This window comes from Pseudorca crassidens, chromosome 1, assembly GCF_039906515.1.
Source record: "Pseudorca crassidens isolate mPseCra1 chromosome 1, mPseCra1.hap1, whole genome shotgun sequence".
Lineage (NCBI taxonomy): Eukaryota > Metazoa > Chordata > Mammalia > Artiodactyla > Delphinidae > Pseudorca > Pseudorca crassidens.
The window spans coordinates 110404511-110418831 of record NC_090296.1 but is presented as its reverse complement, the minus strand read 5'-3'; the positions used below and the strand labels follow the sequence as shown (position 1 = coordinate 110418831).

The window sequence follows — 14321 nt, the reverse complement described above, 5'->3', positions numbered from 1 at the left end:
CACGGCATGCGGGATCCTCCCAGACCAGGCCACGAACCGGTATCCCCTGCATCGGCAGGTGGACTCCCAACCACTGCGCCACCAGGGAATCCCTGTACTCTGTTGATTGAAGCAGTCACAACCCTGCCCAAATTCTGTGGGGGTGGGGCAAAGACCTCCATCTCTTGACAGAGATCAAAGAACTTGGATGTTTTAAAAATGGCAACATATACGTTTTATTTTTCATTGGCTAAATATACTGGCTATCATTTCTACAATAAATTTGAATAGTAGTGTAATAGTAAATGTCGTTGTCATACTTTTTGACATTAATGGAGATGATTCTTATATCACCAGACATGACTTTTAGTTTTGAGATAAAGATTTTAAAAAATCATATTCAGGGGCTTACCTGGTGGCGCAGTGGTTGAGAGTTCGCCTGACGATGCAGGGGACACGGGTTCGTGCCCTGGTCTGGGAGGATCCTGCATGCCGTGGAGCAGCTGGGCCCGTGAGCCATGGCCGCTGGGCCTGTGCGTCGGAAGTCTGTGCCCCGCAACGGGAGAGGCCACCACGGTGAGAGGCCCGCGTACCGCAAAAAAAAAAAAAAAAAAAAAAAAATCATATTCAGGAAGAATTCATACATGCCTATTTTTACTAAATTAAAAAGGTAAATCAATAAGGATATAAAATTTCATCATGATTTTTAGATAGATGTAGTTATATTCTTAATAATAGAATTTAAGATGATAACTTCCGGGCTTCCCTGGTGGCGCAGTGGTTGAGAGTCCGCCTGCCGATGCAGGGTACGCGGCTTCGTACCCCGGTCCGGGAAGATCCCACATGCCGCGGAGCGGCTGGGCCCGTGGGCCATGGCCGCTGAGGCTGTGCGTCCGGAGCCTGTGCTCCGCAGCGGGAGAGGCCACAACAGTGAGAGCCCCGCATATCACATACACACACAAAAAAAAAAAAAAAAAAAAAAACCCAAAAAGATGATAACTTTCAATCATGGTAAATAACTTGATGGTAATAGAAGAGTATGAGCAAAATTTCTACTATGGTCATGACTGTATATATGAAGAAGGATTTTGTATTTTTAAGTATGATTCAAAGTACTTATCTGCCTTTCATTGGCTGTCCTGATTGTTTTAGGTGATTTTGGAATTTACCAAACAACAGAAGGAAGAGGATACAATTCTAGTGTTTAATGTTACTCAGTTAGGAACAGAGTCTACAATGAGAACATTTGATTTAACTGCGGTAACTTACTTAAAGAAAATCAGCTTGGATTACTATGAAATTCAAGGTAATAGCCATAAAATTAGAAATAATAGACAGTAACAGATTTAGTATTACTTTTGAGTATCTGAAACACATTCATTTATATAGTAATAATTATAATAAATAATAGCAGTGTTCTAAGCATTTTATAAATAATAACTCATTTAATCCTGTAACAATGCTATAAGATAGGCAATGCTATTATCTCCAACTTACACAAGAGGAAACAAAGTCATAAATTGGTTACATAATTTACCCAAGGTCACACTGCTAGTTAGTTAGTGGCTGAACCATGATTAAAACCCTAGAAATCTGCCCCTAGGGTCTGTATTCTTAACTACTATGATCTACTCAGAGAGTCCATATAAATCCCCTTTATATAGGGAGTATTATTCCCATTTTACAAACAAAGGAAGGTTAAATAAAGAGAGATTAAGTGAGTTACTCAAGATCATGCATCTTACTAATAGCAAAACCTAGAATTTATCTCTGGTCTTATAATATTGAAGTTCTTATTCTTTTGATTCAGTACTGTTCATATATCAGAAGCAGCATCAGGTTATGAAAATGGTGGGACATAAAATTAATTCTTTCAGAAGCTTTTATGGTTTATGCATTTCAGTGTACATCTTGTATACTCATTGGATGAGGAATGAAGGAATGGATGAATCTACAGTAATTAAGGTTACCTAATATTTGCCAAGTATTTTAATCAAATATAAAGACCTATTTTTTTGTTATTTTTTAAACAGCTCTAACTAAAATTAACCTCAGCTTAGAAGAAAAATGTTTTATGTATTAGTAAGCTCCTATAAGCACTGTGGAGAGATGGAGTTTACATTATTGTCTTAAGGGGAAAAATACAAATAGTAAATTTTCTAGGCTATTTTTTCCTTTAGAGAAGGTTATTTCAGTGGAAAATTCTGAGATATCTCAGAAACAGGAGTTATAAAACTGCAAATAATAAAAGATGGATAAAAGAGTGGATAAATCACTTATCCCTCCATGGCTTCTGGAGGTAGTTCCTTGGGACATGTACATGAGGATATAGAGGACATCTGGTGGTACCTGTTGTTTTTAAATTTAAAGAAATTTAACAATTCCTCTCCCTTCAAAAAACTATTTCCTCTTCTGTGTAAGCCTTCTCTTAGTCTAAACAAAGGAAAATTATTTAAATTTCTTTAATATGAATGAAATTTTAGAGCTCAACAGAATACTACATGTTTTTCTAGTTCAACCTCATTGTTACGTAGTTGAGAAAACTGAAGTTAAATAGCTTTTGGTAAAGGTAGAGATGAATTAGAATTCGTATTTCCTGATTCTTAACACCCGTAGTCTTCTACTGCCTTACGAATGCACGTATGGTCTTAAAAATATCTAGAGAAGTTTTGATTACTTTTGAACACAGATGTACGATCAGAGAAAATAAATACAGTATGCATGTTTTTAATTAAGTTGGATGTCAGAGGTAAGGTAAGGATTTGGATTGGCTTATTTCTTTACCAGTGATGACCTTAATATTTAATAACCATGAAAATATGTGCAGGTAGTTTTTTAAAGCTTAATTAATAAAATTTTTTAAGAAGAAAAGGACATGTTGGAAATTCCAAATGTAAAAAAGAGCAATTTATTTGAAACACTTTTTTTTTTCTTTTTCTTTAATCTAGGGTCCAAAAAGAAGCCCCTTCACTTGATTAGCTCTTCTGACAAACCTGGATTAGATCTCTTAAAAGCGGAGTACATTAAGGTAAGGGTCATAGAATGTTTATATATTTATTGTATACTCTAAACTATCCTCTGGCAGGAAAAAGATGACAGTAGATTATTAAAGGCTCTTGTGTATCATAGGTTTGAATCATAGGGATATCTACTGTTTCTCTTTCCATTCGCACACCTCTTTCTCTTTCACTCAAGTAAGGACTAGGATTTTACAAAGTCACACTTCTTGTCCACAAAGATGGAAGCCAGGGGTAAAGTAGGTCCTACTACTGTCTTCTGGGGCACATTCACCTACCTACATTCATTGTATGTGTAGGTGATATTTGGCTAAGTATCCTACATCAAAAGGGATAAAGTCAAATTGAATTTGGTTCAGAAGAGAATTGCCTGGATTCGGAAGGACTCAAAAATATGTTATATGAAGAATGTTGAAGAATGTTATATGAACTGATGGTATGCAGCTTCATTCAAGATTAGTTGATTTATTTAATTATTCAATAACTGTTGAACGTCTTTTGTGTCAGGTTGTGTTAGGATACAGAGATGAAAAACATTCTTTGTTCTCAAGGAATTTGTAGACCAGTAGGGAGATAGGTAAACAACAATTAAAATATAATGTGTTTCATGGATGCCAAGGGGGGAAAGTGACAGGGGGTGGGTGGTGTGATGAATTGGGAGATTATGATTGGAATGTATACACTGATGTGTATAAAATGGATAACTAATAAGAACCTGCTATATAAAAAAATAAAATTCAAAAAATATATAATGTGTTTATTCTTTAATAAGGAAGAACACAAAACATTATGGGAGCAGGGAGGCAGGGATATTGATCTAGCCAGAAGGCTTCTCACAGGAGGTAAAACTTTGAATTTACTGTGTATGTTCCCAAGGGACATAACTTGAACCAATTGGTTATTATGATAGGAGATAGATTTTAAAAAATATGTATTTATTTATCGATTGATTATTTATTTTATTTTTTTTGGCTGCACCGGGTCTTAGTTGTGGCATGCAGGATCTTCATTTCGGCACATGGGATCTTTAGTTGCGGCATGCATGTGGGATCTAGTTCCCCGACCAGGCATTGAACCCGGGCCCCCTGCATTGGGAGCACGGAGTCTTACCCACTGGACCACCAGGGAAGTCCCAGGAGACAGATTTTTGATTCAGTGTGAAGACCTCATTAAATCAAACTTCTCTAAAGTTTGGATTTCTAAGAAAATGAGGTTTCTTTCACTGGAGATATCCTAAAATAGACTTGCTGAAGACTTTCTAAAGGTATTTAAACATTAGGTGATAGATGGGCTAGACTACCTTTAAACCTTCTAACCCTCAGAGTTTATCATTCTGATCCCTAGCTGCAGTTTCCCAAAAGTGAATGATGCCATGCTCTCCTCTGTTTGAAGAGGAGGACAAGATTTTACTCTTACGATAAATAAATAGATTTGGATGTAACTTTATAATAATGATAATAAAATTAAATATATAATGTATTTAAAAATAGTTATAACTAAATATAAATAAATTAAGTACAGATTATAAGTAAATGATTCATTTACTTTGGTCTTAATTCCTTCTTTAGAACTTTTTTTTTCTTTCTTTTTTTTGTTTTTTTTAGGCTGATAAGAATGGACCCAGTTTTCAAACTAGTTTTGAAAAAACTGAACAAACACTTAAGGTAAGAAATTCTGTTAAAAGAATAGATCCTGTTTGAAAATAACCTACTCTGTAAGTCTTCAGTATCCTTTGAGGAACCATTAAAAGTTATAAATTAGCCTCATAAATGTCTACCATGCTCTGTGTTTATGATTCAGGATAATAATACTGTTATTTAACTCATTGTATCACATCCTAATTATTTCTAAAGGAGGGAATGCTATAGATGAGGGAACTTTGATTTACAAAGAACCAACAGGATTCTGAACAAACCAAACTAGATACTGTCTTTTAATGCAGGGCTCAGAAAGTATGTGAAATATAAGGAGAGATGTTGAGTACTTCTGGAGCTATACTAAGGTACTCAAGTAGAGGAAGAAGAGGCAAAATGTAATTTTAGGATACAGTAAAAAGAAAATGAGAGATATGAGTTTCAGATTATACTTTTTTTTTTTTTTTTTTGCTGTATGCGGGCCTCTCACTGTTGTGGCCTCCCCCGTTGTGGAGCACAGGCTCCGGACGCGCAGGCTCAGCGGCCATGGCTCACGGGCCCAGCCGCTCCGCGGTATGTGGGATCTTCCCGGACCGGGGCACGAACCCATGTCCCCTGCATCGGCAGGTGGACTCTCAACCACTGCGCCACCAGGGAAGCCCCAGATTATACTTTTGAGAGATGGGAAAATCTGTTGAATATTGAATCTTCCTTTTAATAATTTTTGTATCCACTTAGTGTCTTGAAGCAATGAAAAGAAGTCCTTTTATATAAAAAGTGATTATTAAGAAATTTCAGTTCACTATTAGAAAATCATATATTCTTTAAAACAATTTGTGTTGCTATTTTAGGTTTCTGGAGTTACTGTTTTTAAAAATATATTTTCTCCTATAAGCTATATATTCTTTATTTTTAAATGATAGGACCATAATTGTGGTTTTAGAAGATTATTTAGTGACTCAGAACTCACTCTTAATTGCATATTTTATATTTAAATCTCATGAATGTCACATTTGAAATCTTTGTTTTTTTAACATCTTTATTAGAGTACAATTGCTTTACAGTGTTGTGTTAGTTTCTGCTGTATAACAGAGGGAATCAGCTGTATGCATACGTATATCCCCATATCCCCATACCTTATGGGGATTCCCTTGTATGTTATTTGTTGCTTTTCCCTTGCTGCTTTTAATATTTTTTCTTTGTATTTAATTTTTGATAGTTGGATTAGTATGTGTCTCAGCGTGTTTCTCTTTGGGTTTATCCTGTATGGTACTCAATGTGCTTCCTGGACTTGATTGACTAATTCCTCTCCCACGTTAAGGAAGTTTTCGACTATAATCTCTTCAAATATTTTCTTAGACCCTTTCTTTTTCTCCTCTTCTTCTGGGACCCCTATAATTCGAATGTTGGTGCGTTTAATGTTGTCCCAGAGGTCTCTGAGACTGTCCTCAGTTCTTTTCATTCTTTTTTCTTTATTCTGCTCCCCGGCAGTTATTTCCACTATTTTATCTTCCAGCTCACTTATCTGTTCTTCTGCCTCAGTTATTCTGTTCTTGATTCCTTCTAGAGTATTTTTAACTTCAGTTACTGTGTTGTTCATCACTGTTTGTTTGCTCTTTAGTTCTTCTAGATCCTTGTTAAATGTTTCTTGTATTTTCTCCATTCTGTTTCCGAGATTTTGGATCATCTTTACTATCATTATTACTCTGAATTTTTTCTCAGGTTAAGTTGCCTATTTCGTCTTCATTTATTTGGTCTTGTAGGTTTTTACCTTGCTCCTTCGTCTGTAACATATTTTTTTGTCGTTTCTTTTTTTTTTTTTTGATGTGTGGTGCTCTGTTCCTGTCTTACTGGTTGTTTGGCCTGAGACGTCCAGCACTGGAGTTTGCAGGCAGTTGGGTAGAGCTGGGTCTCGGTGCTGAGACGAGGACCTCTGGGAGGCCTCACTCTGATTGATATTCCCTGGGATCTGAGGTTCTCTGTTAGTCCAGCAGTTTGGACTCGGTGCTCCCACCACAGGAGCTCAGGCCTGACCTCCAGCCTGGGAACCAAGATCCCACAAGCTTTTTCTTTTTCCTTTGTGCTTAGTGTAGATGCACTTGCTCATAGGGTGCTGCATGCAGAGGCCTCACGCCCAGCCCTTCACACCAGAGTTCCTAGTGCGAACCGGCTTCTGCTGACACTGTAGCTTCAATGGCCATGTGCAGAGCCATTTGCAGAGCCTGAAATCATTTCTTAACATGGTGGTAATACATGGTGATTCTGGAGTTTCATGTTCTAACTTATATGTTTTATATAATCATAATAATAATCATTGAAGATTCAAAAAAGTGATATATATATTCAATCTTGGAATGACCATGACAGGCAGATTGTAGGCTCTATGGTAATTAGGATTGGGAAATGGAGTAATTAGGTTACCTTGATACTCAAATGAACCCCCAAAATGTGTAAGTATAATTTACTCTCCATATATTGCCTGTTTAAGGACTGTGAGTTGTGAGTCTTCCTCTCTTCTCTCTTCCTTTTAAGTGGTGTACAGCAGTGATGCAAGCCTAGTTAGGAGCCTTTTGTATACATCATGCAGACTACTGGTATAATTGGCCTGGGAACTAATTTTCTTTTTAAAATATTTCTAGGTGGCTTTTTCATCTTTAAACCTATTGCTGCATACACAAGCTCTTCTCTCTTCTCTTAATTACCTGACAACCATAATTCCATCAGATGGCCAAAACATGGGTGATACCAAGGAAGTACAAGTTTCTACTGAAAAGCAACAAAAAAATTCAGCTCTGCAGAAAAGTATGAAAAACACTGTTTTGTTTCTTGTTAGTAAGAGTTAGAATTGTAGAGCTAAATGGGGAATCTTACGAGAGACCATCTGGTTAGTCATGTACATGCCATTTTGCCTACCTTTGTTCTTTCCTTCAAACTGAGTCATACATGGGTGCCTGATATGTAACATAAATGTAGTTAATACTGTTGTTTAAAAAAAAATGTTTTTGTTCTTATTCTGGTGGTGATGGGGGATGTCTTTATATGAGTATTAGGGGAAGAAGACCTGTATTTATTCTGAGCTCTTCCTCCTCTCAGCGGCTCCTGAAAGGATTCCATAGAGGGTTAATCTTCCCTAACATTTTACAGATAAGGAAATCAAGACCCAGAGACATGAGGGCCAGGGTTCAGGGATAGCATCGAATTGGATAAGAGCCCAGCTTTTGGATCAGAAAGAACTCAGTTCAAATCCTGACTCTGCTACTTAAACTATGGGACCATAGGCATGTTATTTAATATTCAGTAACTTCCTTGAGTTTCAGTGTTGTTATCTTTATGTATTTTAAGTTTTTTCTTGCTTTTACATTATCAAAGTAGTACATCTCACTATTAAAAATGCAAACTATATATAAAGAATATATAAAGCAAAAAAAAGTATTTGAAATACTTAAGAATTTGAGAATTTTAAAATTATTTTAAGCAGAACCATGGTTCACTTAGTATAGGGAAGAAACCTTAATAGAGTGTATATTACCAGAATCCACTGTGATAGAATTGCTTTGTTTATATGCAGTGATTGTATCCTCTAAGGAGAGTGACATTATTCACTTCAGGCTGTTTGCCAAGTTGAATGCTTTCTGTGTTATTGTTTGTGATGAGAAGAACAATATTGCTGAAATCAAGATTCAAGGTAAAAGTTCTCATGATATTAAAAATTGTTCAAAAGATAAGCTTTTTTGTTTTTTGCAATGCTAAAGTATATATAAAATGGAAGGCTCTGAAAACTGGATTATTTTATTTTATGACATAATTGGATTGCATGTTTTCTTAACTCTTTGAGAGTTGAACCACACATACTGGTGTTTTGGAGGCTTTTGAGAGTTGTCTCAGAGGTGAAAGGAATACTAATGTCAATGTAGGGATGCTGTTGATGAGCTAAGTGTCAACCCAGAATTCAGTTTAAGGTCTGTGAATACACTTTATCTTGGTACAAATGCAAAGCAACCTTATCATGAAGAACAAATCCTATGAGCCCATTATGCTCTTTTAGGCAAAATCTGCTAAAATGAATGTAGTTTTTTTCCCTGACTCTGTCTTTACCAGCTCATTGTGATCTGGTAAAGGTAAAGAATATGTTTAAGACAATTCTTGAAGAACTTAAAACCCAGAAAACTAGGGTTTTTCTTTGTTCTTTCTAAACTGGCAGTGCATCTACTAGTCTGAATTTGATTCATGAAACTCTTATAGTCTCCATGTAAATGACTGGATATAATGTGTAAAGAATTTACTAAAATCCTAAGATAATCTATTTGCACTAGATGTAGTTTTTTCACAGGGTTGAAAATTCAAATAATTATTTTTTAATGAGTTTATAGGTTTCATTGTTCATAAAACTAAAAATATCTAATATTGCACTTATTTATCAATTGTGAGTTCAAACCTTGCTAAATTTATAAAGAATATCACCTACAGAATAAAGTTATGCAATGGAAGAAAAATCTTCAGATCTTATTATGGTATCTATAGAAATTATAATAATGTAATTTCTTTTCCAGGACTTGATTCTTCCCTTTCTCTTCAGTCAAGAAAACAGTCACTATTTGCCAGATTGGAAAATATTATTGTCACAGATGTTGATCCTAAGACAGTTCATAAAAAAGTAGGTGATAGTAAATCATTAATATTTTTTGATTGAATGTGAGATTTTATTTTAAAATATTTTATTTTTTAAAATACTAATAAAATATATTTTGATAGAAAAATGTTTCTATAATGATTATAAACCCTTTTAAATTGGGATTTTATTTTGTCATTGTCGATTGGATGGAGTGCATTCAAATCTCTGCTTTTCAGGCTGTGTCAATAATGGGAAATGAAGTCTTTCATTTTAACTTGGATTTGTATCCAGATGCTACTGAGGGGGATTCCTATACTGACATGTCCAAAGTGGATAGTGTGGTGTCACTGAACGTTGGCTGTATTCAGATTGTCTATCTCCATAAATTCCTCATGTCACTTCTGGTAAAATCACTATTTATATATAGATTTTTTGGCTTAGAAATACTTAAAATAAGTCTGATAATTATGATTATTGCAAATCTTAAAACTTTGAATGTCAGGTTGTGCATTGATTTGATTATTGATGTTATTTATGGATTAATGTAGAGGTCAAAAACTTTCTTTAACAGTTAAAATCTGAATCATAATGATTTTTGTCTAGCATTGTCTAGAACTGGAATTATTTTTGCTGGAATATAATGAATCCAAATTCTCAAGTGCAAAAACTATTAAAACTGTTTTTTTCTCTGTTCCTCAGCCATATAAGTCTAATTATAATTAGCCCTTGTCAGGTAGCTCATAAATATGGATGGATAATCAGTAATTCTTTCCTAACTAGAAAAATAGGACTAAACTGAAAGTTATTTATTTGAAAAAAATTAGCACATAAATAAAAAGAACATGTTGTTAGAAATGATGTGCTTGTCCTCCTGTTTGAATTACTCCTTTTATTTTGTGTCCACAGAACTTCCTGAACAATTTCCAGACAGCCAAAGAGGCTCTGAGTGCTGCCACTGCTCAGGCTGCAGAAAAGGCTGCCACAAGTGTGAAAGATTTTGCCCAGAGGAGCTTTCGTGTTTCTATCAATATTGATTTGAAAGCACCAGTTATAGTCATCCCACAGTCTTCCATTTCCACCAATGCAGTAGTGGTAGATCTTGGGTTAATCAGAGTTCACAATCAGTTCAGTCTGATATCTGGTGAAGACTACTCAGACCCTCCAGTAATTGATAGAATGGATGTGCAGCTAACAAAACTTAAGCTTTCTAGGTATGCTCTTTCAATAATTATGTATTGATATTTAAGTATTAGTTAATATTGTCTATGAAATTTTATGACTATTGAAATTCATGCTCAACATACTTCTGTTGCACAGAACTGTCTTTTAATCAGCTTTTTATTTTGAAAAATCTCAATCCTACAGACAAATTGCAAAAATAGTACCTATAATTTTTCAAATAGATTCACCAATTATTTACATTTGCTTTAACTCTGTATATACATATTATCATTTTAAATATTTAAAAATTTAAAATTTTATTTTTATTCAGGTATGAATGACATTAGTTTCAGGTATACAACATAATGATTTGATAGTCGTATGTATTGCTAAATGGTCACCATAGTAAGTCTAGTTAACATCCATCACCACACATATTCACAGAAAATGTTTTTCTTGTTATGAGAACTTTTAAGATATATGCTCTTAGCAACTTTCAAATATACAGTACAGTCTTATTAACTATAGTCACCATCCTATATGTTATATCCCCAAGATTTATTTTATGATTGGAAATTAAAACATTTTTTGCTAAACCATTTGAGAATAGATACCTTAACGCTTTGCCCCAGAGTGCTTTAGCATGTGTCTCCTAAGAACAAGGACATTAATCCTCTTACATAATAACCACAATTATCAAATTCTGGAAATTTAACATTGATATAATCTATTATCTAATATGCATTCAATATTCAGATTTTACCAGTTATTCCAAGAATTTTCCCCTCAATCCAGGATAACATGTGGCATTTAATTGTATCCTATATTAGTGAGGGGGATTTCTGTACTGATAGACATTTATTCTGGGATAGTTCTTCAGCCTTTCTTTGTTTTTCATGATGATGACAGTTTTGAAGAGTTCAGTCTAGTTGTTTCATAGAATGACTCTCAATTTAGTTTTGTCTGAGTGATTTCTCATGATTTAATCGAGCTTATACATTTTTGGCAGGAATGCTGTGTAAGTAATGATGTATCTCTAGGGCTCACACCAGAGGACATTTGAAAGTGTGTATGTTCATTTTGAAATCATTTTCTACCCCGTCCAAGGAGATTTAATTATCTTAAATACAAAAGGAATGATTATAAGACAAGTCCAGAGAAGAATCCTGGTTGAAGAGCTTTATAAACTTAGAAATAGCTTACTTTTCATCTTGCCATTTTTTTCTCTAATCTCTGTACCAGCACACATATCAGTCCTTGAACAACTGTATTGATGATTTCCCCCATAGCTTCAAAAATATCAGTTTCTTTTAAAAATTTACTCAGGTTGTCATCTATCTTCTGTTTAAGGAAAAAAGTTTTCTTAAAGGCTAATTGTATGTCATATACAGTTGACCCTTGAACAGCACGGGTTTGAACTGCATGGTTCTGCTTACGCGCAGGTATTTTTTTCTAGTGGTAAATAACACGGTATTATACAACCTGTGGTTGTTTAGAACTGTGGTTATGGAGGAATCACATATACAGAGGAACCGAAATATGAAGGGCAAACTATAAGTTACATGATTGCATGGAGGGGTTGTCATCCTAGTCCCCCGTGTTGTTCAAGGGACAGCTGTGTTTTAATCTGTCCATGCTAGTATATTGTAGATTAAATTAATTATTGACCAAGTTTAGAAAACACTAAAACAGCGTTGTTTCAAATCAACGTTTAGAGCAGCAACTTTGGGCTTTGTGTTTTTTTTAATGATATGTTGCATTTACCCCTATGTTTATGCATATATATCAATTATATTTTTCATTAGGACGGTGATCCAGCCAGGCATCTCCCATCCTGATATTCAGCTGTTGCATCCAATTAATTTGGAGTTTTATGTAAATCGGAATCTAGCTGCATCTTGGTACCACAAGGTGCCTGTTGTGGAAATTAAAGGTCATCTTGAGTCAATGAATGTGAGTATATGAGTGAAAAAAACTTTTTTTTAAAAAATTTATTTATTTTTGGCTGCACTGGGTCTTCATTGCTGCGCGCGGGCTTTCTCTAGTTGCGGTGCGTGGGCTTCTCATTGTGGTGGCTTCTCTTGTAGTGGAGCACGGGCTCTAGGCACGCGGGCTTCGGTAGTTGTGGCTCACAGGCTCTAGAGTGCAGGCTCAGTAGTTGTGGCTCACAGGCTTAGTTGCTCCACGGCATGTGGGATCTTCCCGGACCAGGGCTCGAACCCGTGTCCCCTGCATTGGCACGCAGATTCTTAACCACTGCGCCACCAGGGAAGTCCCAGAAAAAAACTTTCTTATTGAAAGTTCAGACTCTGAAGACTTTCTCATTATAAATCTAAATGAAATGTGGAATTTTTACTGATTGTTGTAAGGAAAATTTCAGTGTGATACTGTCCAACAGGATCTTTATTAATTTTAGTAGAATTTAATCTTCAGTTAAATGTTACTTAGCTTTTAAATTTGTTATGTGTACACGTTAGCAGTGATCTGTTTGTAAATTATTTATTAGTGTATTATAATTATAGCTCATTCTATATATTATATACATACTCTTTTATTTTAGGGATATCTGAGTACCCCTCAGATAATTATAGCATTGAGTGAAATGCCGATTTTTCATATTGAAGGTGGCATTTTTATTACGTTGAAATTGTTATTGTTTAAAAAGTAGAATTTATGTGTGTTCTGAAAGTCACTTATTAAAAAAAGTGATCTGATTTCTTTAATAATTATTAACTTTCACTAAGGGTCATATTGGTTAAGTAGATGAAACTAATATTGACTTGTAAATCACATTGTTTTTCTCCAAACACTGTCTTATATTTAAAAATGAAATTTTTAACATAAGTAGTGGAATACTTGAGTGTACAGTGATTATATAATTTTTTAGTCAATGTTAAGAGTATCCTGTCCTTAGTGTTTTGTTACTAAGGATTTGTTTTCCATATTAAAATTGTTTCATTTTAAAATGAAATATCTTTATCTTTTCTTGGAACATCATATTTCACAGGTTAATCTAAATCAAGAAGATCTTAATCTTTTATTTCGAATACTAGCAGAAAATCTTGGTGAGGCTACTGAAGACTTGAGTAAAGTGAAACCAAGAGTGCAAGAGACAGGTAAGAGGTTGACAGTAGGTGGTGTAATAAATGTCTTTTTACAATTTTGTAGGGGAGACAAACAATAAAAATGAAGTAAACAAACATATATTTACAAATTGCGATTTGTATTACCAAGAAAACAAATAAGATGCTATTGAATAAAACCATAGTTTGCTTTTAAGTTGAGTAAAGTCAGTTATTTCTAAGTTGCATGAGTTAGGCGGAGGCCATAAAGAAGGTGAATTCTGGAAAAATTTTTGAACTTGGCATGTATAGAGAAAAAAACATTTTAAGTTGGCACTAGGCTATGTAGCATACTTGATCTGACTTTTTTTTTTTTATTTTTTGCGGTACGCGGGCCTGTCACTGCCGTGGCCTCTCCCGTCGCGGAGCACAGGCTTTTTTCCGGGGGGGAAAAACCTTTTTTACAGTATGTTAATACATATAGTAAAGTGTGCAAATCTTCAGTGTACAATTCAGTGGATTTTTATATATGGCTACACCAGTGTAATCACCATGATTAAGATATAGAACATTTCCAGCACTGCACCCTAGAGCTCTCCCTATGCCTTTACCTATCAATACCAAACACCCACCCTGACCCTGAATCCACCCAGAATTAAGTACCATTCTGATTTGTAATATCATGCATTAGTTTTGCCTCTTTTTGAATTTCATATAAATGGAATCATAGAGAATTTACTTTCATTTTTGGCTTCTTTCTTTTTTTTTTAATTTTCACGTTTTTATTCCATTAAAAGCGAAACAAAATCTAAATGCATACTCATAGAACAGAATACACTTATTTAAAGTTTTGACA

General features: G+C 34.8%; 1 protein-coding gene across 2 annotated transcripts in view; it reads left to right on the top strand.

The window, feature by feature from the left end:
- VPS13C (vacuolar protein sorting 13 homolog C) overlaps window positions 1–14321 on the top strand; it is a 174509-nt gene that overhangs the window by 78955 nt on the left and 81233 nt on the right. For both annotated transcript variants that reach the window (XM_067749163.1, XM_067749172.1), the window contains exons 26-35: window positions 1132–1285; window positions 2928–3007; window positions 4601–4660; window positions 7270–7432; window positions 8199–8315; window positions 9181–9284; window positions 9479–9646; window positions 10149–10453; window positions 12209–12356; window positions 13411–13519. In XM_067749163.1, the coding sequence (XP_067605264.1) occupies window positions 1132–1285; window positions 2928–3007; window positions 4601–4660; window positions 7270–7432; window positions 8199–8315; window positions 9181–9284; window positions 9479–9646; window positions 10149–10453; window positions 12209–12356; window positions 13411–13519 (1408 nt within the window). The remainder of the gene's footprint in view (window positions 1–1131; window positions 1286–2927; window positions 3008–4600; window positions 4661–7269; window positions 7433–8198; window positions 8316–9180; window positions 9285–9478; window positions 9647–10148; window positions 10454–12208; window positions 12357–13410; window positions 13520–14321) is intronic.